Source organism: Vigna unguiculata, chromosome 3, assembly GCF_037176805.1.
Source record: "Vigna unguiculata cultivar grain cowpea cultivar isolate G323 ecotype 2 chromosome 3, ASM3717680v1, whole genome shotgun sequence".
Taxonomy (NCBI): Eukaryota; Viridiplantae; Streptophyta; class Magnoliopsida; order Fabales; family Fabaceae; genus Vigna; species Vigna unguiculata.
Window position 1 is genome coordinate 67424727 of NC_140794.1, and position 22089 is coordinate 67446815.

A 22089-nucleotide genomic window follows, 5' to 3' on the forward strand; every position below is an offset into this window, starting at 1 on the left:
GACATAGTCTGGATGCAGGAAATACCTCAGAGATAGAGAAGATGCAAGAACCAACTTAGTAACCAAAGCCTCAAAAATAAACAAGAATTTAGCTTTAAATGAGCATCGGAGTGTTACAAAATTTAAAAATTGCATCAGTTGCAAAACCAGCCATGCTCTTAAGCATCTGAGTATAAAATAGAGCACATCCACAATTGTATCACTTAAGTCGCAGTTAAGCATGATCTCTGACACACAGGCTTCCGAAGATAAGAAGATCCATCAACAAATGTTTGGTAACAAGACAAACTACAATTGAATGTAGAATACAACATTAGGGATCCATCAGAAGCATGGAAACTAAAAGCGGACTTTAATTTAAGCCACGATCTATAAAAAAGGTGTGTGTTTCTGTGTAGGTTTGGGGTACCTGGCGTGTCAATCCAACCGAACATATGCCTGATTGGCGGGTTGGGTAATACAGCTGATCTTACAACAAGCTCAAGCTCAGTTGGTTTAGTGTAATCTAGATGCCCAAAAGCCCTCTGAGATAGACAATATGCAAGAAATAACTCTGCAATGAAAGCCTCAAAACTACACAAGAATTACATTGCAAATGAGAGCATCTGAGTATGACAGCATTCGAACAATAGCAAAAGCCACCCAATTGTTTAAACATCTCAGTTTAATATAGAACACATTCACAAAGTTAAATGTTGATACATTAAGCCAAACATGCAGGTCTCTTCAATCAAGAGAGCACAGGGATAAAAGAAAAAAAAAACACAACTTCGCATCTATCAGAGCTTATTCTACATTAAGGACATCATAAACAAGCACCATATCTACAGAAACTTCGTGATTGTATCAATGGACGTGGTTGTCCCCTTGGTCACCAAACCCTTAGTTGCTGCACACATTCTTAAGTCTCATTCAGCGTCTTCGATTATGCCTCTTCTTTCTCTGGCTGCTTTTATCATCAGAATCAGAGTCTGAAGCAGAATCAGAATCAGAATCAGATGATTCTGATGATGTACTGTACCTCCTGCGTCTTCCTCTCTTCTGCTTCTTCCTCCTCTGTCTTCGTTCTTCCTCTGAATCAGAGCATGAACTGTAACCCGAACTACTTCCAGAAGAATAATCTGATCCCGTAACAGACGACGACCCACTATCAGTCTCAAAAACAGAATCCTCGCTATCACTTCCAGAATCAGAGTCAAACCTATGTTTCCTTTTGGTTTGTTTGGAACTTGCTTTTGCATTTTCCTCCTTAGCATCATCAACAACACTATCATCCAAATCATAAGTCTCTGCCACATTCACCCTCAATTTAGGGTTTTTCAGTTGCTGCGTCCGAGAAGGTCTTGAAATGTAAACCCTTTCATTCTTGCATTCATACGTCCAGTGGCCACTTTGGAAACACTTTTGGCACTGCGCCGCCCCACCTGAAGCAGACATTGCAGGCTTAAGGTCTTTCCTTTCACCCAATTTAACAGCTTTCTCAGTACTCATCAAATACATCTGCCTCTTAGCTTCTCTTTTCTCCTGCCATCTGCTAGGCCCTTCTTCCTTCTGCCCATAAGCATTCACATTTCGGGCCGCCGCGGCCGCCGCCCTTTCAGCCTGAGCACGGCTGAGGCCCTTAGCAGCACTCAGAGCCGCAGCCTTGATTCTTTCAGCTGCAGCCTGAGATTTTTCTTCCTTCTTACTTGACATGTTCTATATCATATATGTCCTCAAATTTAACTTTAACAACAGAGATATAAACTCTGCAGCAACTATATTCCCCGAAAACTAATTCCAATTTTTGAAAACCCAACGTCAGTTATTACAGCAAGAAAAAACAGCAAGTTGCAATCTTACGAAAATCCAAAGAATAGGGTTATTGTTCTACAGTGATAAGAAAAAGTAAATCGAACAAATCGAAACCCTACACAATATCCCTTCGAGTCATTTTTCAATCAACATTTGGAATGAACGATTGAAAGAGTTGAAACAAAAATAAAAATAAAAATCTCACTCACCTCATCACTTTCCTTATGCCCTGGGTCCGATTTGGTTGTTCAGAGAAAGAAAGAACACATACTACAGTATGAGAGAGAAAGAGTGATAGTTCGTTAAATTGCTACGTTTAATCTAATTACTGAAAAAAACGTGTTAATTGACTTTGTTTTTTATTTCTATAGGTATTTAAAATACAGTAGTTATAAAAATATATGGAAAATATAATAGTTACTAACCTTTGTCAGTAACGTATAATAGCATAACGTTATTGAAAATATATTTATTATGTTGAAATAAGAGTATTTATTATAAATTTATGCAAAATAAGAATTACTTTTATTTGGTTATAATTATATAAAAAAGTTTGAAATATTTTATTTGATAAAATAGTTTTCAAAAAAAGATGAAAATATAAAACATTATGTGGACAATAGAAAATACGCGCAATTAAAAAAATGAAAAAAATAATTAAAAATCTTCATATATTTTATAATAAAAAGTTATAGTGTTTTCTATCACTGCGCTTATAATTTCTCTATTTTTTTCTCTCTTTTATTAAAAACTTCTATTATGTTCCTTGATTTCACGAATTGACACTAAACAACTTAGAAGAAATCACATCTATAATAATATAAAAGTTAAGGAATTTAATTGAAATTCCAAATTAATTGAATGGGTTGTGCAAATGTAGGCACATAGGCAGTAATTAAGTTACAAATATTTGATTGACTTTAAACATCGTCGATCAATAAAGAAAATGTGCCGGTCTCTTGGTAAAGGGAAAAAAACTTAAGAAATTATGAACGAAAAGATCTCTTAAAAAAATAAAAAGAAACTTAAGAAATTGTCAAAGAAAATATGACGTTTGAAAAGGTGTTGAAAACTATTTCCGCGTGATAATTTCTAAAATAGTGTAAATGAATACAATTTTATAGCATTTATTACATGTTATAAAAATTCAAAACAGAAAAGATTGGGGTTTGGAAATACAGTCAGCGATATTTGGATATTAAATATAAATACTTGGTAAAAATAAGAAAATGCAAATAGCTCGTGACGGTTAAAGAAATATAGGGCAGTCTTTTGAAAACTAAATTATGATGATATTTAAAAAGCAAAACATGTATGTATTCATTGTCTGCAACAAAACTGGCTTAGTAAGATTTGCATCTCACTTCATGTTAGAAATGAACTTTAAATCTAACTCAACTCTACAAAATCAGTTTGAATGTGCTTAAGTTTATTACAATAATGACACTTTATATTCTTATATTTTGAATTGAACTTGCTTATGTTCTTCTCTAGTATTCTTTGATTCATTTTTTACTTTTTTTCTATTTTCTATGATAAGCACCTCAGACTAAGATGAAAAATCATATATTTTCCTTATCATCTATTCATTAAGAACACCAATATTTGCCATCCAGAAAAAAATATGTCATCAGAGGTTGAATTTATAATTAAAATATAAAATATCTTTTAAGTATCAGGAAGAATATTCAATAGCCATAGTTCCAAAATTTTATCATCGAAATTGATATTCGTTCGTCACAACTAATCTACAAGTCCTTGAAACTCATTAAATGATTTATACCTCAAATTCATCAAGCAATTCAACAAAAGTAATTTATTATTGCTTGAGTTAGAAACATACAAGAACTCAATAGTCTCTCACTTCTAGCATATGCATATTAACAATGCGGTTATTAACATTGTCTAGAATAAAATCATACACCTATTGGTGCTCAAAATCTCATTCTTAATTAGATATACAATTCAACATATAATAAAAGTGAAAAGATCCCATTGTTTCGCAAATAATTTCTAACATTTGAAACAATCATATTTGTATTTGTCTTCATTGATCAAGCAAGTAAATATATCTCCAAACCAAAAAGTTATTATACCACTTTGATATAGAAACAACAACACAACAACTAAAAATACCAAAATGTGAAACAAAATAATTTTTCAAACTTGCGAGAATCTATAAGTAACAACAACATGAAAAATGACAACAATAATAAAAAAATATCATGACTTTTTATTTTAATTAAAATCTCATACAAAATTCTAAAAATTAAGGTAAAGTGTACATCAATAAAAGAAATTACAAATTAATAAAGGAAGAAATCATAGAAGAAGAAAAAAGTTCTTTGAATTGATAAATCTAGCTTAACACCGAGTTACTTTTTTAAAATATGGTTTTATTGGAGTTACTTTTATATCCTTCCAACAGATCATGTACACTTTTCTATCTTTGGCTATATCTCCCCCAATCAAAGGATCAACACTTTTATGAATAGCTTCATACACAAATGCAGGACTAGAAAAAACTTCGGGAAGGAGTGCTTGGTGAAAAGATATGGCGAGTTACTTTTGTCAGCCACAGAAAGAAGTTACTATCTCACTTATTAAGCATGTTTGGACTTTTGTTCCATTGAACTGAACTGAGGTTTGATACCCTTGTAATCACCTGATTCATTCCAATACAGTGTTTACTGCGAAATAAAGAAAATGTAGGTTTGAGATAACATTGGTTGGAGATATCTTGAACAGAAAAACAAATAAGCTATACGTCTTTCGTTTATCTTTTCCAAGATGGGTTCCGAAAGTATTTTTATTGGCATATCATGAAGAAAATAACACCAAATCTACCAGTTCACATTTCTAGAAAAGCAAATCATGAATTGAGTTTCATAGCTTTGGTTCCACTACTGATATACTTAGTCTCGAACTCAGTCCACACAGATCTATTGTATGTAATCAGAACCAATCCAAATAAAAAAGGACGTTAGTATTAAAGGATAAATGCTGGGCTATTGCAAAATTGCAGTTTCAGTACAAAATGCGTTGTAATACGAAATAGGAAAGGAAAATACAAGATCGATGCAAGGGTTCGCGGCAGCAACACGCATCAATAATTAACCAATGTAAAATCCAGTTGCGATGTAGAAAAACTGCATAAGAGTTCTTTGCAATACTCAACAGTTTGATAGATTTACAACGGCTGACAATTCCCTACATTAGTGAAAAATGGGCCTTAGATACTCACAGCACGTATTCCCACCACCGAAATAAAGGAGGAAAAAAGACACATGGAAGAGCTGTGTAGGACAAGATATTGGTGCCCTCAATCATGAAGTTCAAACACTGAGAAGGGATACGATATAACATGATTACCCCTCATTTGCACTTTGGATACTCTGACAAACTTCGAAAATAAATGAGCTGGAAGAGGTAAATTTTGGGGACGGGGAAAATTAAGAAAATTATTTCAGGAATGTCATACAAAAACAACTAATAAGCTCAAGGGCCCAAAATAGCAAACTGAAGAATTGGAGCATATCCACCCACGTTGCTGTATTAATATCTCCCCGCCTCTCAGTGGCACTGTACAGTATTCCCACGTCCTCGATGCAACGCATAAGCAGAATTTACCCCCTTGTAGGTAAATTTCCTTCGTCTCAAAGCTCTATGTATGTAGTCAGAACCACTTACCCACCAGCAAATCTAGACGTCAAATGAAACAAATAATTTGCCTTCTTGGATGAGTGAAAGCTTACGATCCATTTACAGCCATCTCTGGTGAGGACTTTGGGGCAACCAATGGATGGTCCTCTCCACCCAATTGTATGTTATCTGATTTTGCATGCAAGCAATCGGAAAAGTTTCTAGAGCCTTCACCCTCTTTCTCTATGTGATTGTCTTCTCCTGCAGTGTTGCTATTATCGGAACTGCTTCTAGAAATACTTTGTACATCTCCCTCATTATTTTCACAAGAGCCCGTCCTCCCCTCAACTATTCGACCACTTGTCTGAAAGCTGATTGATGTTTTCTTACTAGGTAGCGTAGCTTGGCTCAATGTTGAACACAAGAAGACACTATCTTTAGACTTAGAATTCTTTGATAACTTCTGTCTCTTCACAAGTTCAGGTTCCTTATCTTTTGAAGGCAACTTCCTCTTTAGCCTGAGAGACTCCAGTACCCCATCATCTTCCTCAGAAGTTTCAGGTTGCTTCCTTGGTGGTGGTTTGTAATCTTCATCGTCCTCATCATCCTCATAGTCAACCAGTGACCTTGGACTGAAAATCAAGATGAACAAATAATTTTATATAGCATATGGACTAGAGAAAGTTAAACATAATACTAAGAAACAGAAGTCTACCTTAACTGTGAATAGCTTGAAGCAACTCCATTGGATAGATTAGGTTGCTGGTGCCCTTTCTGATTCCGCGGAACAGATGCAGAAGCAATATCCTCCTCATCACTATCAAATACTCGAAAAGTAAGACCCCATGCTAGTTATATAAACAACTGAAAATCTCCTAGAATGATCAGGAAAGAAGATAATGTACCTGTCCTCATTAAAGTATCGTTCTTCTTCTTTCTCCAAAGCACGCTCATCATTTCGTCTACGAAGGTCCACAACAGTAGCAGCATCTTTTGTCCCACCATTATCCAAACACTGCAAGCAAGCACATGAACTCAAGCCTGTGTTTCAACCGCAAGTCATACCCAAAGAAAAAGGTTTACCTGCTCATATTTTACTTTCAGTGAGTGAATGGACGCCAAATACTCAAATTTCACCAGCTGGTCCCAAAAAGAATCAACTATGTATTTCAGCAATGCTTTCAGATTCTCCTGTACAATGCAACGTATCAGTTCAAGATTTCTTGAGGCATTTAAGATCCACAACACTTACTAAAGATTCACACCTTCCTAATAAACTCAAAAAGCTCCAGAACAGCAGAATGAAGCAGATTGTAGCGATTGCCGTTAGCAACAAAGGCATCAATGATTGGTTTCAGAACGTTATTCCTAATAACATATTTTATCAAATGCTCATCCTGCAGTTTAACACTCTAAATTGTTAGATGAAATGCAAGTAAATAGGCCAATGAATTGTTTTTCTAAAAGGAAAAACATTAACCTTGGTAATAAGGAACCATTCAATATAATTCACAAATTACATGATTTTTACAATTATGATGAAGTATATTTAAATGAGAAAAAACATTAAACTCTTTCCAGGCTTTCCCTGCAGCAAAAATCAGTTGCATGATATACAGCTGCCATTGCAGATGTCATGATGACAATACTAAAGACAGAACCCCCTAAATTGTCAAACCAGGCCATCAATGCAGCTGACAAAACTGAGATATCTACCACAAAATAAAATTCTTCTCTTTTTGCACCAATGGGTATTATCTCCACAATTCATAATGAACCAGTAAAAGTTGTACTTTACTTTACTGTATTTGTGCCCAGATTTATTTCTCAATCACCTTTTATTTGGACAGATTTGAGACTTTAGCTCTATCATAAGAATGTAATAATAGGCCTCTGTCGACATTACATACCCCCCTGAACAGTGATATAATAAGATTAATTCTTTTTGAAGTCAAGGCAATTTGAACTTACATGGCGGGAGAGAATAGTTCGTACAAACCGGACAGCACCAACAACTAAGTATCTTTCTGCCCTTCGTGTCAATAGCAATATTTTTTCAAACACATTATTAAGAAGAAAGTTACACCTAAAAACAGCAAAGAGAACCGTAAACATAATTTTCATGCTTAATAGTACAAAATCAACTGAACACTGCAGAGCAGCAAGAGAATACTTTATTCTGTATGGATGATGTAGGACACAAAAGCATAGTAATTCACATATGTTTGATAGAATCTCTGGCTTAGTTCTACTCTGACAATGAGCGCTTCGCCCAGGACCTATCGATTTGTCACTTTCACCAGCAGTATTTTCGGAAGGACAAGATGATGTTATAACCTCAATCAATTGCCCCAAATGCCTCTCAAAGAATATGTCAATAATAGTGTCCCTCTGTCAGATAAAACTAAAATAGTCAATAAAACAAGTTCTAGTATTACCCATCATGCCAACATAGAAATAGACTTCATCTTACGTGAAACTTTAATTGACAAGTTTTTCCAACAATTCAGCAGATATAATATAAAATACAATTCAACATTCAAAATTTATCCCTGCACAAACAAAACTTAGTATGTTGACATCAAAATGCAATGCAAGAAAAAAATGATAGAACACCAGCTGATAAATTGAAAAATAGAATTTTTTTAAATCACCAAAAAGTGCAGCAGACTTTGGCTGTCACATGGTCAAAAAGATTGTTAGATGAGTTCACTACCCAAATTACCATCATAAACTATCAACATGACAGTTACTATTCATCATATTCTAATAAGCCCTAAAAACAGTCAGTATTACATGTTCTAGTATATAACTGTTTCTGTTCCTACTTTCTGCCCAAAAATAACGTAGGCTTCCTGATGAAAATCAATCTTGTCCGTAAGGCTGAAAGTATGAAACTGCTTCTTCCTAAGTATGCTTATCCACCTCCATAGCAATAACCTCTCCCTATACATTTATTGTGACCGAATAATTTATTCAAGACAAGAAACATCTAGAAGAAAATACAGGTAAGATCTGCCTTCAAGGAATTAGAGAAAAAAGTCAGGAGGTACGTAAAATATTAAGTTCTGCAAATTAAGACCCCAACCAAACATAGCTAAGGCTTATGCAACCTAATAAGCCTCACATAAAACATGACTGCTAAATCACGTGACCCCGTAAATTGATGAACATGGTGGTTTTAACCGAGGTTTAACATGGGTGCAAGCGATAACATCTGCTAGCTAACAACCTCAGCAATCTCAGAATACATATAAATCCCAATGTTACAAAAAGCCTCTACACCAAGCCAACTCCAAACCATGAAAAATTCACCACAATTCTGCTGCACATATAAAGCAACCTCCCAAGCTCACTGCAAAAGGCAGCCAAGAGAAACACCATTCTCATCTCGAAAGAGGCATTTGTACCTGCATCAGCAACCAATCCAGCACAACAGATATCTCCCCTGACTTGGAAGATAACCTCCCATCTTTATTTAGGGCTTACTTATCTCCCAAATTACTCATCTTAATCGTTTCTCTTCACATTGATGCAACAGATTTTCCACTAATTATTAGTGTATTAGTTTTACACACAAAATGCACCCACCCCCATCCATTTTTTGTCCACAAAAATGCCAAAGTTGAAATATTTCTGTTCTGTTAAGTGAATTCCCGTATGTACCCAATCGAGAATTGTGATATGTTCCCGTTTACTGCACCCTTCCTATGAGAGAACTTGAGAAAGTTGTACATGCCAATTCTCACCCTACTCTGCTGATTTTTAGTTGCCTCACTGCAGTGCTAACGCTGCTACATGAACTCAGATGGTTGCTTAAAGAATTGAGGTTTGGGATGTTTCATTGATCTTAATCAGCTTGCCTACCATATTGCCTCATTCAATGTCCTATGATGACCAAACATATTTCAACAAATTGTAAATTTATTAGGTAGAAGATCTAAATAGAAAATATTACAACTAGCTTTGAAAAATCAAATGAACAATTGACTGATGTATTCACCAACTCATTAAGAGATCCTCAAATTGCTTGTACGCACATAAAAAGCTTGGTAAATATGGCTTCTATCCTCTAGCTTGAGAGGGAGTGAGAATTATGAAAATAGGGTAAATGTGTTTACATCCTGTGTTTCATCAATAAATATAAAGTGTACTCAAGTGCGTAATTGACATGGATCCACTCAAATTTTCTCTCCCTTTTTTCTCAAGCACCAATGACTACTCCATAAAAAGTTTGCTTAGTTATCTCTCTCAAATATCAATTCTTAACATATTTAATAAAATCTGCGCCTGTCTTTCTCCTTTTAACTGTCAACGTGACTGTTACTATTCAAAGTATGCTAATTATATAACAGCTCCAAATGACACTTGTTATTTTACATTTTAACAAATAACTTACTTTTTTCTCTTTTCTTTTTTACGCAACTCAAAAGAGAAGCTCATTAGGTCAATAATCATGTTCTGATCACACGATCATGGTTTCATCAACAAGAAAAAAAAAAGACATGGTCCCCATAAAAATATTCAGCCTGACTTTTAATTTTAACTGACTGCATTGTCCAAATATTTAGTATACTATCAGTTAGAACACAGAATTTAAATCTAGAAAAGAAAAGTCACACAAATACAGTGACTCCAAATGAAAAGCTACCACCACAGTAAGTTCTAAATTGCACCCTCCACCCTCGATACATTTTATTAATTTTCACTAAAGTATAACAAAAACAAAGAAATTCACCAAAATAAAATTCCATCATAAAAAGTATATAAATGCAAAAGAAACTAATATCAAGGCATGGAAATGCAAATTTCAAGTCAAAGAATTGAGTTGACAAATTTTTAATCTAAAACGAGTCACTTAAAAATTAGCTACTACAAAAGAAAAACAAACATAAATATATCAGTCAAGAAAGATAACGATCATACAACAAGAAGTTACAAGCAAGGTAAGAACTGATAGGCTCCAGAAAATAGCAGAAATCATGAACCTGTGATCCAGACAATGTGCATGAGTCCAGTAAATTGCGAAGAATTTCAAGAAACTGGCAGTGCATGTTCTCTTCAAAATCTGTTAGCATTCCTTTAACCTGTGTAAAAGATAGCATGTATAATAAATATGAGCCGGGCTACCCTTTCCAATAAACCATAACTACATATATAGCAAATCAACTAGTAAATATTAAAACTATGTGGGTAGTATCCATAAATCGCATATTTCGTATGGGTGTGTATAACTCCATTGTATATAGAAGTTTGTTATCATTTTCTGTAATTGATTTAGTTAGTCAGATGCCTGTTACAACCATTGTGGTCAGTTGTTACAACGATCATGGTCAGTTACAACTGTTTTACCGTTGAGTCTGCTTCACAACCGCTGTGATGTCAACAGAAAAGCAGTAGTCTTATTGTGCAATACAGTCAATAATAAATCCAACTCATTTCTCGTCAATATTATGCCTCCCAATAATTAGATTTTAATTAGTTCCAGAGTGAGGACATGGTGTGGCTGCTTTATCTAAAGGTGGTAGATGCAACACAAATAGTTTATATAATAAAAATATGTAAATGTTCAAAGATAAAAAAAGACAACTCAAAATTCAATACATGTTATTAATTTTTATTTTGCAATAAGAAAAGGTCATAAAGACACACACATAATATAAACCATAACTAATTAAAGATATAACAACTTTCAGAATCATTTTGATAACAAAAATGCATTAAATTTCAGAATACTTTTTCAATATTCCCAGAAATGTAACCAAAAAACCCAGAAGCATCAGTTTCATTAGTTTGTGCACGGGAGACCATGGGAACTGCAGTTTTCCACACTAAATTTACTACCAGGGAACTATATAAAGGCCAAAATATTATCACCCCCAGATTGGTTTGAAAAAAACTCAAAGAAACATCACTGCAATGAATCACCCAACAGGAATCCAGCTTATGGATTTCCAGCCACTTAATTATATTTGGAATTGGAACTTCAGATTGGAGCTTCCAATCTCACAGGAAAACAGACCAATCTGCAACCCGTAGATGGGGGCACAGTTAAAGAATTCGAACAAAGTTCAATAGAATAATAAGGAGCCAAGGATTAGATCAATGGAAAGAAGGCCTCTTCCTATCCTTATCAATGTAGCTGCCAGTCAGAGAAACAATTTCCGCATGTCAGAAATGAAACAATATTCAAATTTCAAAATAATTGTTTACTGATTCTAGGAAGAACTTATTTTTCAAATCCAGAGTTGCTTCCAAACACAGGATTAAGCACCCAATTCCACTGAACTGAATTATCCTACTGGGATGATTTTAATATTTTGTCAGATGTCCTTTTACCTTAAAGCAATACTCATTTCAAGGATACTTGGGGCTTCTTTAATAGCTGCCAATAAAAACAGTTTTTAGGTTTTGACATAAAAGCATGTTTTTATCAACTATTTTAAAAAGGAGAAAACACAGTACATTACAATCATATTCAGAGTTTCACCTCAGTAAAATGGGATACATTTAATAAACATTAAATTATCAAAGTAAAACTCCAAATTTGAGCACCTACAGTAAAATAGAAACTGTACGTAAGTTTTGTGATTTGAAAATTCAAAATCAGAAAACTGTCTAAATTTAAAAGAAAAAAGAAAAAAAAAAGGCTTCTGCAACTTCTTCTAAAACTGTCGCAAACAGATTTCTTTTAATTTCTTTTTTTAAATAAATTGTAAAACTATTTTGCAAAACAGTATAGAAAAACCATAAACAGAAACAGTGAAGCAAAATCAAACTTCACTTCAGATGTTTCGAAGTCTGAGTTCTTCATATTCCTTTCTATCTAAACCTATCCCCCATTTTCCATTTTTACTCAGACTTTTTGCAGTAACTGTTCAAAGTTAATGCTATCAGAACAGTCCTCTGGTTAATCATTAATTTCTTTCCTTTGGTTTTGAATCTTTAATCTTAATATCATGGCTTGTATTCACTCTATGATGTCAGACATCAGTTTTACCATCACTGAATACACATTTATCCTACAACAGTTGGTAGCACTAATACAAGGAAACAAGAAAAACACTCCACTAAATAACACAACAGACTTCTGGTTTCAGAATGCAGTTTAGCAACAGAGAACACTATACATAGGTTCACCTATAAATTTTGTTATCAATTATAAATCTTTGTATATGAATGTCATATAGAAATTATATGTGAACTCAGTTGCATACAAAACATACCAAAAGTCCTAGAAGGGCAAATCCTTCCTGTCGAACAAAATAGGATCGCAAGAGATTAGGATCTTGATTCAAGAAAAGAATGAGGATATCTGTTCTGCAACCATCACAGTGATTTCATATTAGAAATTAATCATAAGGACTGTACCAAATATAATAATTGAATTTCACACAATCAAATTGACAAGGGAGCAATACCCAGTTAGCACAAGCTTCTTGTCTTGACTTTGTAAGACATCGGTGACAACATCAAAGATGCCTTCGTTCATTAGATCCCTGCATACATTCAGAATTTAAAACTAATAACCAACGGGATTAAATAACTCCTCAGATATGGAATAAATAAATGGCATTACAGTGTATCAAAAGTTTCCTTGACAAGTGTGTGCAAATTGTTCTTCAGGTGTTCCGCTTGGGCTTAATCAAAAAACCCTAATTGAGCCCACCATGACATACTTTATAGCAGACTAAGGAAAAATGTTTTCCACTAAAAGCTACTGAATAACTCCAAAACAAATCAAAGGAAAGCAAGAAGCATCTGTTCATTTAATGTGCTCAACCAGATTCATTCTTAAGAGACCAGCAGAAAAAACAGCTATCTCATGAGACCATGTAACATACCTAAAAAGCCGAAGCTGCTGAACCATCTGCAAGCTCTTGCTCAAACTACAAAATTCATGCAAGAAATATACCTGTCCACCCCAATAAGAGGAAAATACTATTTAGAATATGAATCTATGAAAAATTATAAGCACCAAACAAGGCAGTATTTGCTCACTAAAGAAATATAGCCATACAAGGCAGGAAGAACTAATAGTATACAACCTCAACATATATGATAACAGCTACATAGACATGATTCATTTTAAAGAAAGTAAAACATTGACCCTATTCTGATAGTGAGGTAATCTACCAAATTACTCTGTTATGGTGCATATGGGTTTACATGACTTTTTTGGAATAAAATAAATGTGAAGAATAAACAAAGCACTTCACTATTTTCGTTTCAAGTGTGCTGAATGCCATCATTTGATCAATGTAATCAAAATTTCCAAGGCAGATAAGGCTTTGTTGTTGTTGTTACTGCTGTTGTACTTACACATCACATATGACACAAGAACCTACAAGTATTTGCACTCATACATGCTTGACAAACAGCCTACAGCCTAATGCAGTTACAAACATACTTGCACTTATTTTTTACGGCTGTGACTAGCAAGCAACAATGATAAACCACATGACTGCAAAAAGCCTTGCACCATGAGAAACCCTCTACTTTGCTTAGGGGAGGTTTGCACTTGTTAAATCCGATTTACACACAGATACTTGCACTTAAGTCTGACCACTATGACTACAGCAAGCAGAAGGCCTTGGCCCCAAGAAAATCCAGTTGGCTAAGAGACAATTTGCATGGTCCAATCCAGTTTATGTATGGATTGATGACATCAGTGTCAATTCATTAGCACGCCCGATTTAGTATCTAAACTGAACCAGTGATTGGCCTTTCCAACTGGTGGCCAAACCAATCCAGCTGGCGGCCAAGCTTGGTCAGCTTTAGTAACATTGGTTAAAACTACCTTGCTCTAAACTCTATCAATATATCTCCTCGTTCCATCAAAGCAGATGTAAAAATAGCAGATGATGTGAATGCACCACTGCAACTACAAACACTTCAGATTACATGGGTTCACTTTATACCAACACATTCTTCGATGGTTTGAACATCACAGATTGATATTTAGTTTGTGATCAAGCTGAAGACCGTAGAATAGGAGAACCTTTACTGGAGTAGACAGTGTCAGCAACAATGGACATGCATTGTTCAAGGAAATCTGAAAGTGGAGCACAAGGTGTTCCACACCAGTAGTACTTACATTGATTAACAATAGAAAACATGACTCAGGACATTATACATTCCAAAGTTTTTAACCCTAAGCTGATTACGGGGAATAAATGAAACAGAACAGAGAGACCATTTACAGGGATTATATTTCTTTAACAAGTGAAAATGTAAAATTTAACCAGATGCAACCACATGACCAAAAATGTGTAATAAGATACATCATCAAGCAAGAACAAATTCAAATATGATATAACATCATGATGGAATTGTACAATAGCACTGACATATATAAGTTTATTTATTAGATGAGTGATCATTATAGGGATTGTGATCTATCTCCAGAGTACAAAATGTAACTACTAACTAGAAGGGGAATGTTATGAAAAAAAATTCCCCCTTAATCACTCATATTGGTGACAGATCAAGCCCACAAAGGAGGAACAGCTTTCTTCCAAGTATAGCCAAGGAAAAACAGATAAAACAAATCTTCAACAAGGCTTACCAAATTCTTTTTTGATTCTTGAGTCGTGGTGGGTGATTTTAGCCTAGCAAACAACTCCTGGATAAATGTACTGTCATCCTTTAATGAAGAGACAACCTAAAAAATAACAGCAGACAACCATAAAGACAACATTCACTAAACAAAATGATGTTTCCATTCTTTGTTAATGAAATCTTACGTAGGCATTGTTTGAATGTATTATGGAGTTAAGATTTGCACCAATACCCTCATCCAATAATCTAGCCAGAACAACATCCTGAAAGTGAGAAGGGAAGGTAAAAATCATATTGAAGAGGAAAGAAATCAGCCATGAAAGCATAATAAAGACCCAAACCTTCAAAAAACCAACTCTATATGTCTGATGAATCTTTGACAACACAACTGGATCTTTTATAGGTATAGCCTACAAGATAAAACAGGCAACATATTAATAGGAAGAAAAATCCTATGACATTTACAGAGTAAAGATCCACCTAACTTACAGCTCTCCAAAAAATAAAAAAGGAATAGCGTACGTATCATACCTCCTTAAAAACAACATGCTCTTTCAAGAATTTACGATGATGTTGAACATGGGGAAGCTCTGGATCATCTGCATATTGCTAAAACAAGTGGTTCAGAAAAGGTGGAGGGAAAGAATGAAGAAATGAAATTGTCTAAATCACTTAAATCAAATTTAAACCTTTATTTGCCCTGAATACAGCCAACAAAGTATTATAAAATATTAAAGCAAAACCACAGGAGAATAGACATGAAAAAGACTAAACACTTACACTCGAGGGCACCAATAATGTCCACTATAAAGTCATCACTAAAAATTCTCTCAAAAATCGCTGGACTATTTAGCAAAACTGCAATGCAGAAACATATCACTAGAATGAATGAAACATGATTCACAAAATCAGGATCCAAGTGAAAATGGTGTAAAATTGAAAACTGACCAATCCCTTTGACTATTTTGAAAATCATGTGAAGGCCATCAATATTTTCCAAGTCTTCGCACATTCTGAATACTTCCATTAGTTTCCGAAAAAACTCTTGCTGCAATATAAACCCCAATGAAAAGGAATGTACAGATATATAACATACTAGAAGAAGAGCAGGGAGTGCAGCTCAGTGTGACAGAGTGATAGCACCATTAATTATCACATGCATTCTATTTATATGAACAATTATGATACCCAAATTACAGAAAATTTGATTATATAGAGGAACTGGGATAAGGACTGTCCTAGGTCTGTGATATGCACCATTACAGTAAACTCTCTAACCAAAACATCAATAAAAACAACTATAAAGATCAAGACTTGAACGAGAGGAGAGATCACCAAATTATGCAAAATGAAGGTCACCAGTGTACCGAATGAAGACAAAACATGCACAATCACAAGAGTTTTATGTTAGCTTACATCACTTAATATTAGTTCTGTAAGCCGCAACTGATCTGCAAAGCCAGTGTCAACGACAGTCTGCAAACCAAAAGAAAAAATCAACCAAAAGACATTGAGTTTAATGTTATGCATGCATGTATGATTACTACTCTAGAAAGATATAAACAAAAATGTTAGAAATCCCACATTCACTAGAAATATGTTCATAGTGTATAAACGTGTGCAAACCTCTTTTACAAGCTAGTTTTATGATATTAAGTTAGGTTTAAAGTCTCACTTTTTAAGCAGAAAATCGTAAGATTAACATAATGTCCAAACCTTTAAAATCAAAGGAAGTGTTGAAAGCTCAACAGCAGGCAACTCCCTTGGTTCACTATTGACACTGTGAAATGGCTCATCTGAGATATCCAGCAAAAAAATCAGACTTAGTCAATAAACCCATAAACAAGTACATAAATAGCACAATTCTGCAGTATACATTACATTCCTCTGTTGCAGAAGCTAAAATTAGCTCATAGAAAATAATATTCATTGGTGATTTCTTGAACATTCAAATATTGATACAAAACATAAGCACATCCAACATAGAGCTGGTAATGAGATTAAATTCGCATTACTTACTATTTAATGTATTAAAATGCATATTCCTCTGCACATTGCAAATATGGTCCCTAAACAAAACACGTATGTTAATTAAGCTCAATATACAGCAGCAGAAAAACGCAACTTAATAGACAATCATAAGTTAAGTTTTAACCATATGTAAGAGCAACCACTAGTCTCTTGAAAGCTAAGTGCCAGTTCTGTAGCATATTCTGGATCTCTCCATGAGATGATTGTATCTGAAGAGCAAAAAGCATATCCATCAAACTGATAAAACAACAACCCCTTATATTTCAAGCATAAATGAATGACAACTTCCCTTTACTGAGAAAGAGAGGGAGGAAGCATAAAAGCTACTAACTACCTTCTTGTTTCCTATAAATATCATCAGAACTGATGCGATGCAACAGTATGGTCTCATTATCGTCTTCATCATAAACAAATAAGCCCAGCTCTTCTGATCGCTGCATTAAGATTTATACTTAATTATGTTCGATGCAAGGAATCTCGAATTTTGTCCAATGAGAAAGAAAAAGAAAATATTAAAACCAGGTATAAATGACAATGTATATCTTTAAAAGAGTATTAAATTTTGAAAGATATTATATTTTTATTTTGGAGGATTGTAAGTACAATGTATATATTTATGTGCTTGTTTATGCTAAATATCAAAACTGTAACGCTCTAATTAGTAGTAGAATTATACTAATATAGGGTGTTACAACTTCAACTTTAATGCATCCATATCCACATTGCAAACCCACTACTAAATAAAAAATAATAATCGAAGCAATTAAATACATTTCAAATTTCTTATAATTTAGAAGTCATCAATCTAAACACTACCTGAGGGAAAACAAAGCAGCTAAAAGTGATGGGCAGGTCATTCACTAATGAAAGCTTCAAGCAAATCAAAAGCCTTTTTTCCACTAAGTGTAACAAACTACTCGAATTAAATGATGCCATTAACCAAGCTGTCATGTCACAAATTAAAGCATAAAAAAAAAGATTTACAAACCTCTAGATAATCAACAGAGACATGACCAGTACCCTGGTCATCCCATTTCCCTTCATCATTCAGACGATATACCTTAACACGCTGAAATCCAATTAGGAGAGAGATTAAGTAAAAAGAAATGAACATGTGTGCTTCTTCACAACCACACATTATAGCAATACAGAAGAAAACGCTGATAAGAGCATATTGCATGTCAGAATTCCAAAATACATAAATTGTATTACAATATAAGTAAAGACAACACAAAAAACTATATGCATAAATCTTTAGCAGACAGCTACGGTCCCATGAAAATATCTATTATTCATGTTATTGAATATGTGAAATCTAAATTAATTATAACGTATTAATTCAAAAACAATCTAAATACTCTGCTATAAAGAATGTGAAGCAACTAGGAAATAAAAAAAAGGCCAAAAAGGAAAATGTTTTGTATGAGCCAAATGAAACAAGAATGCCCAAACTTCAGAAATTGGTACGAGAAAAATCAGAAGAACATCAAACAAGAAAAGAAATATATAATAATCGCAAAGTATAACAAAAATATTTTTTCTTCCAAGTTGATAGTAGTTAATAAACATGAAGCACTGAAAATTAATATTACCATTATTATGAATTCTCAGGCCAAAACTATACAATTTCTGTCTTCAGTTCTGAAGACCAAGTGGATAATGTTTAGGCTTCCTAACTTATCAACAAACATCGTTTGCAATAATTTATCTCAAAAGAGTACTAAAGTATCTTTTCAAGTTAATCTGTAAAGATTAAAGGAGACAGATTCTGTTAATTTCGAAAGCTAGTCTTAACTGTTTGAGTAAATTGGCACAAGAGAAGAATATAATTGAAATGTAACAAAAGTTTGAACATGCCTCACACGAGAACACGAAAACCATATGATCTACTTTCCACAGATGCAATAAGCATGTTTCACAATAAAACCAGCATTAAAGCACTAAAATGATAAATATACTACTATTGAGTACCAATCTTTTAATACAGAATATGTTTTTGGGTTCACAACATGTAAATTCTCATGGCTTAATTAATAGTTTATTACATCGAGCTTCCTATTCTACAAAATGCGGGACTCATAAAGGATACTAGACATCGTGTTCTTGATTTTGTTGATCGTTTCCCAAGTGATTAATATGACTCAAATGTAATCAGATTTAGATCATTCGAATACTAATACCAGATAGTTCTTTCCTCACTGTAATGAGGGTGTTTTGCGATAAAACCAACGTTAAAGCACTAAAAAGACAAGTATAGTACTTCTGAGTGTTGATCTTCGAATAAAAAATCAGTTCTACTAGCTTACAATATGTGAATTTTGATTATTAATGAAAGTGATTGATAAATTCTCATAAAAAGTTAAACTAAGTAACTGACCAGTCTTCTACACATAAGCAGAACAAGTAGGTGAAAGAAAACAAGCCAAAAGACAAACAACTACACAAACATCCAATTAAAATTCCAGAGAAACTATAACAAATGGATATATTATTATATTTTTAGATTTAAGTAGGATACCAATAATCACTAGGGAACCAATCATCAGTATTAAGAACACAACACCGAGTATCCTATTATGAGTCTCGGATTGACTAGGATAGGAAGCTCAATGTAGCAAACTAGAAATTTAACCATGAGACTCCACCTAGTGAACTAGTCTTTCCAGTCGGCTTCTCCTAATGTGCCTAAGGCATAACAATTCACGTTCAAACATTGATACAGTGGACTGAGTACAATTTCAACTCTGAATAGCAGGTGGTAGCAAACACATCACCACTGGCTGATTACAGGGTATTGACAATAAAAAAGGTTGAGAAAAGTAAAAAAGGGAAATCAGTGTAACTCGCTGAAAAAAAAAATACTGTGTACATTTAATGACCACCAAGCTAACAGCAGCAAATCATAACAAGACTATAAATTGGACCACAAATCCATAACTAGCTCACTGCACAGTGACATTACAACAACTGCACAAATTCTAACCCACCGTATACAAATTCAAACGGAGAATACTATCCAACCAAATTGCAGCCAAAATCCTGGGATATACCAAAAATTCATTTCAGGCTCAAATAGGTCTGCGCATATCTAAGGATTTCAAATCAAAAATTCCAACACTGTTGGATCCTTGTCAAATAACTACAGCTCAAAAGAGCACGAGCCCAACCGCGATAACCTCCAATAACCTCCAAGACAAGGTCTGAAGGAAAAAACTATATTCTTAACCTTCATTTCAATTTCTAACATCCTAAAAGTCCAGGGTATAATTTCCAAGAAATTATAACCAGATATTAATATAACAAGAAGTGTATATCTAGCCTACTTGCTTGGATACTTTAATTGGCACCTAACAAACCCAATTCTCTAATAGCATAAAGCACCGAACCATGGTTCAATTGGTAACCAGTCCGAGACGATTCAAAGTCAATATCTTATGAGATGAACTTGCTACCATACACACGCAACGGAGGAAGCACATCAGGACCCGAGTGATACCATATGAAAACCAATCCAAATGAATTTACGAAAGCTAACACTTGAGTACATCAAAAGGCTCCAAATAAATTAAATCGAAGTCCAAACAACATCAAAAAAGCGAAAAAACTGCAGAGACTAGATTCTAGGGAAAAGCATAAGGTATCAAATTACAATAGAGAAGCTTGCCTGCATCGAATTAGTGTTAGCCTGTGATTTCTCCGGCGCTCCCATCGCAGCTCCTCGGAATTGAAGCAAGAACGGGCACACTCAATCTTGGGGGCTTCGAATTAGGGTTTTTGAGGAGAAGGAGAATGAGAAGGAAAACAATTACAGCAAAAGAAGTAAGTTTCGCGGGATCAACAGGAAACCCTAACCGCCATCAACATAGCAGTGCGTGAACTTTCTCCTCTCCCTCTTATCTCTCTCTTTCTCTCTCTCTTCTCTCTCCCCTTAAATATTTTCCTCTGTGCAAGACTGTCCCCGACCTTCGATTAAGCAAAAAGAGAAGTAGAAAACTCTTAACGCATTGAATTAATGGCATGGAATCGCATTAATGCCCTTGGAGGTTTCGGAAAAATTACAACTGGACCATTGACTTCAGTGCGATCCGTGCGATTGCGCGCTTCTTTCTTTCTTTCGCAATTTAATCACATGGCATGGGTATTACGGACTGTTTGGAATTTTGGAAAATCTATACAAAAACGATTAATCGAGCGATTGTGGGTTTACACGGTCACGCCGCTATGCCTCCTGTGTTTTCAACTTTCACGTCACTGCTGCTCTTTTTCTTTTAGAAACTAAAAATAGGATTGAGTTCAAAAGAAAATTAAAATAAATATTAAATCATTTAAAATATATTTTATTTGTTTTTTCTTCTTTTATTAATAATAATATATTATGTTTTTTCATTCAAATTGACTAGTAACCGACATATTTTAATTTGCGACTGTGTTCGTATTTTTTAACTTTTATACAAATTTAAATTAAGATAATAATAAATATGTAATTAATTTTTAAAATAATTATTAAATATAAAATTTATAAAATAAAATATGTAATTAAAAAAATTATATAATTATTTAAAAAAATATATTTTTTGAATAACAGTTAAAAATAAATTATTTATAAAATAATTAAAAATAAAATGAAAATTATAAAATATACATACAAAATATAATATTTCTTTATATATATATATATATATATATATATATTAATTATAAACACGTATAATTTATATTTTATTGACTTTTTATTTAATAAAAATACTAACATCTTGGCCAAAAAATAAATAAAGATTATGGTTTACTTAAATGAAAGCTAAATTATTTCTCAAACTTTTTTTACTAACATAAGTGAGTTTTAGGATGAACATCCTAACTAAGTGATATCTGATTTGACCAATTAGTTTTACATGTTGTAACAGATTACTAAAAATATATTTGAGTGTAATTAATTGATATTGATTTGAAAAAATGACATTAGTCATTCAATTGCGGAAACCAGTGACTCTGAAAGTGAATTCTTCCTTCAATTCCATATCTATTATATCTCAATCCTTTTTCACTTGAAAGAAGTTAAAT

General features: G+C 33.8%; 2 protein-coding genes across 2 annotated transcripts; both read right to left on the reverse strand.

The window, feature by feature from the left end:
* Positions 1-646: 646 nt before the first annotated feature.
* LOC114177894 (uncharacterized) lies at positions 647-2155 on the reverse strand. The gene is made up of 2 exons (XM_028063484.2): positions 2004-2155; positions 647-1773 (listed from the first exon to the last, which is right to left on the reverse strand). Exon 2 carries the CDS (start codon positions 1693-1695, stop codon positions 913-915), a length of 783 nt encoding a protein of 260 aa, XP_027919285.1. The 5' UTR covers positions 1696-1773; positions 2004-2155; the 3' UTR covers positions 647-912.
* Positions 2156-4935: 2780 nt separating this feature from the next.
* LOC114174955 (uncharacterized) lies at positions 4936-21046 on the reverse strand. The gene is made up of 24 exons (XM_028059690.2): positions 20693-21046; positions 18017-18097; positions 17363-17462; positions 17153-17237; positions 17017-17066; positions 16714-16793; positions 16414-16473; positions 15946-16045; positions 15778-15855; positions 15529-15596; positions 15339-15407; positions 15183-15260; positions 15005-15100; positions 13281-13351; positions 12858-12935; positions 12663-12756; positions 10425-10523; positions 7610-7827; positions 7408-7522; positions 6702-6833; positions 6520-6627; positions 6342-6451; positions 6152-6253; positions 4936-6068 (listed from the first exon to the last, which is right to left on the reverse strand). Exons 1-24 carry the CDS (start codon positions 20735-20737, stop codon positions 5546-5548), a joined length of 2640 nt encoding a protein of 879 aa, XP_027915491.1. The 5' UTR covers positions 20738-21046; the 3' UTR covers positions 4936-5545.
* Positions 21047-22089: the final 1043 nt, after the last annotated feature.

Coding starts and splice junctions, on each gene's coding strand:
- LOC114174955 (XM_028059690.2), bottom strand. CDS start 20,737: ATGGGAGCGCCGGAGAAATCACAGGCTAACACTAATTCGATGCAG. Junction 15,597..15,777: donor CATTATTGGTGCCCTCGAGT/GTAAGTGTTTAG, acceptor AGCAATATGCAG/ATGATCCAGAGCTTCCCCAT. Junction 13,352..15,004: donor AAGAATCAAAAAAGAATTTG/GTAAGCCTTGTT, acceptor TGGGGTGGACAG/GTATATTTCTTGCATGAATT.
- LOC114177894 (XM_028063484.2), bottom strand. CDS start 1,695: ATGTCAAGTAAGAAGGAAGAAAAATCTCAGGCTGCAGCTGAAAGAATC.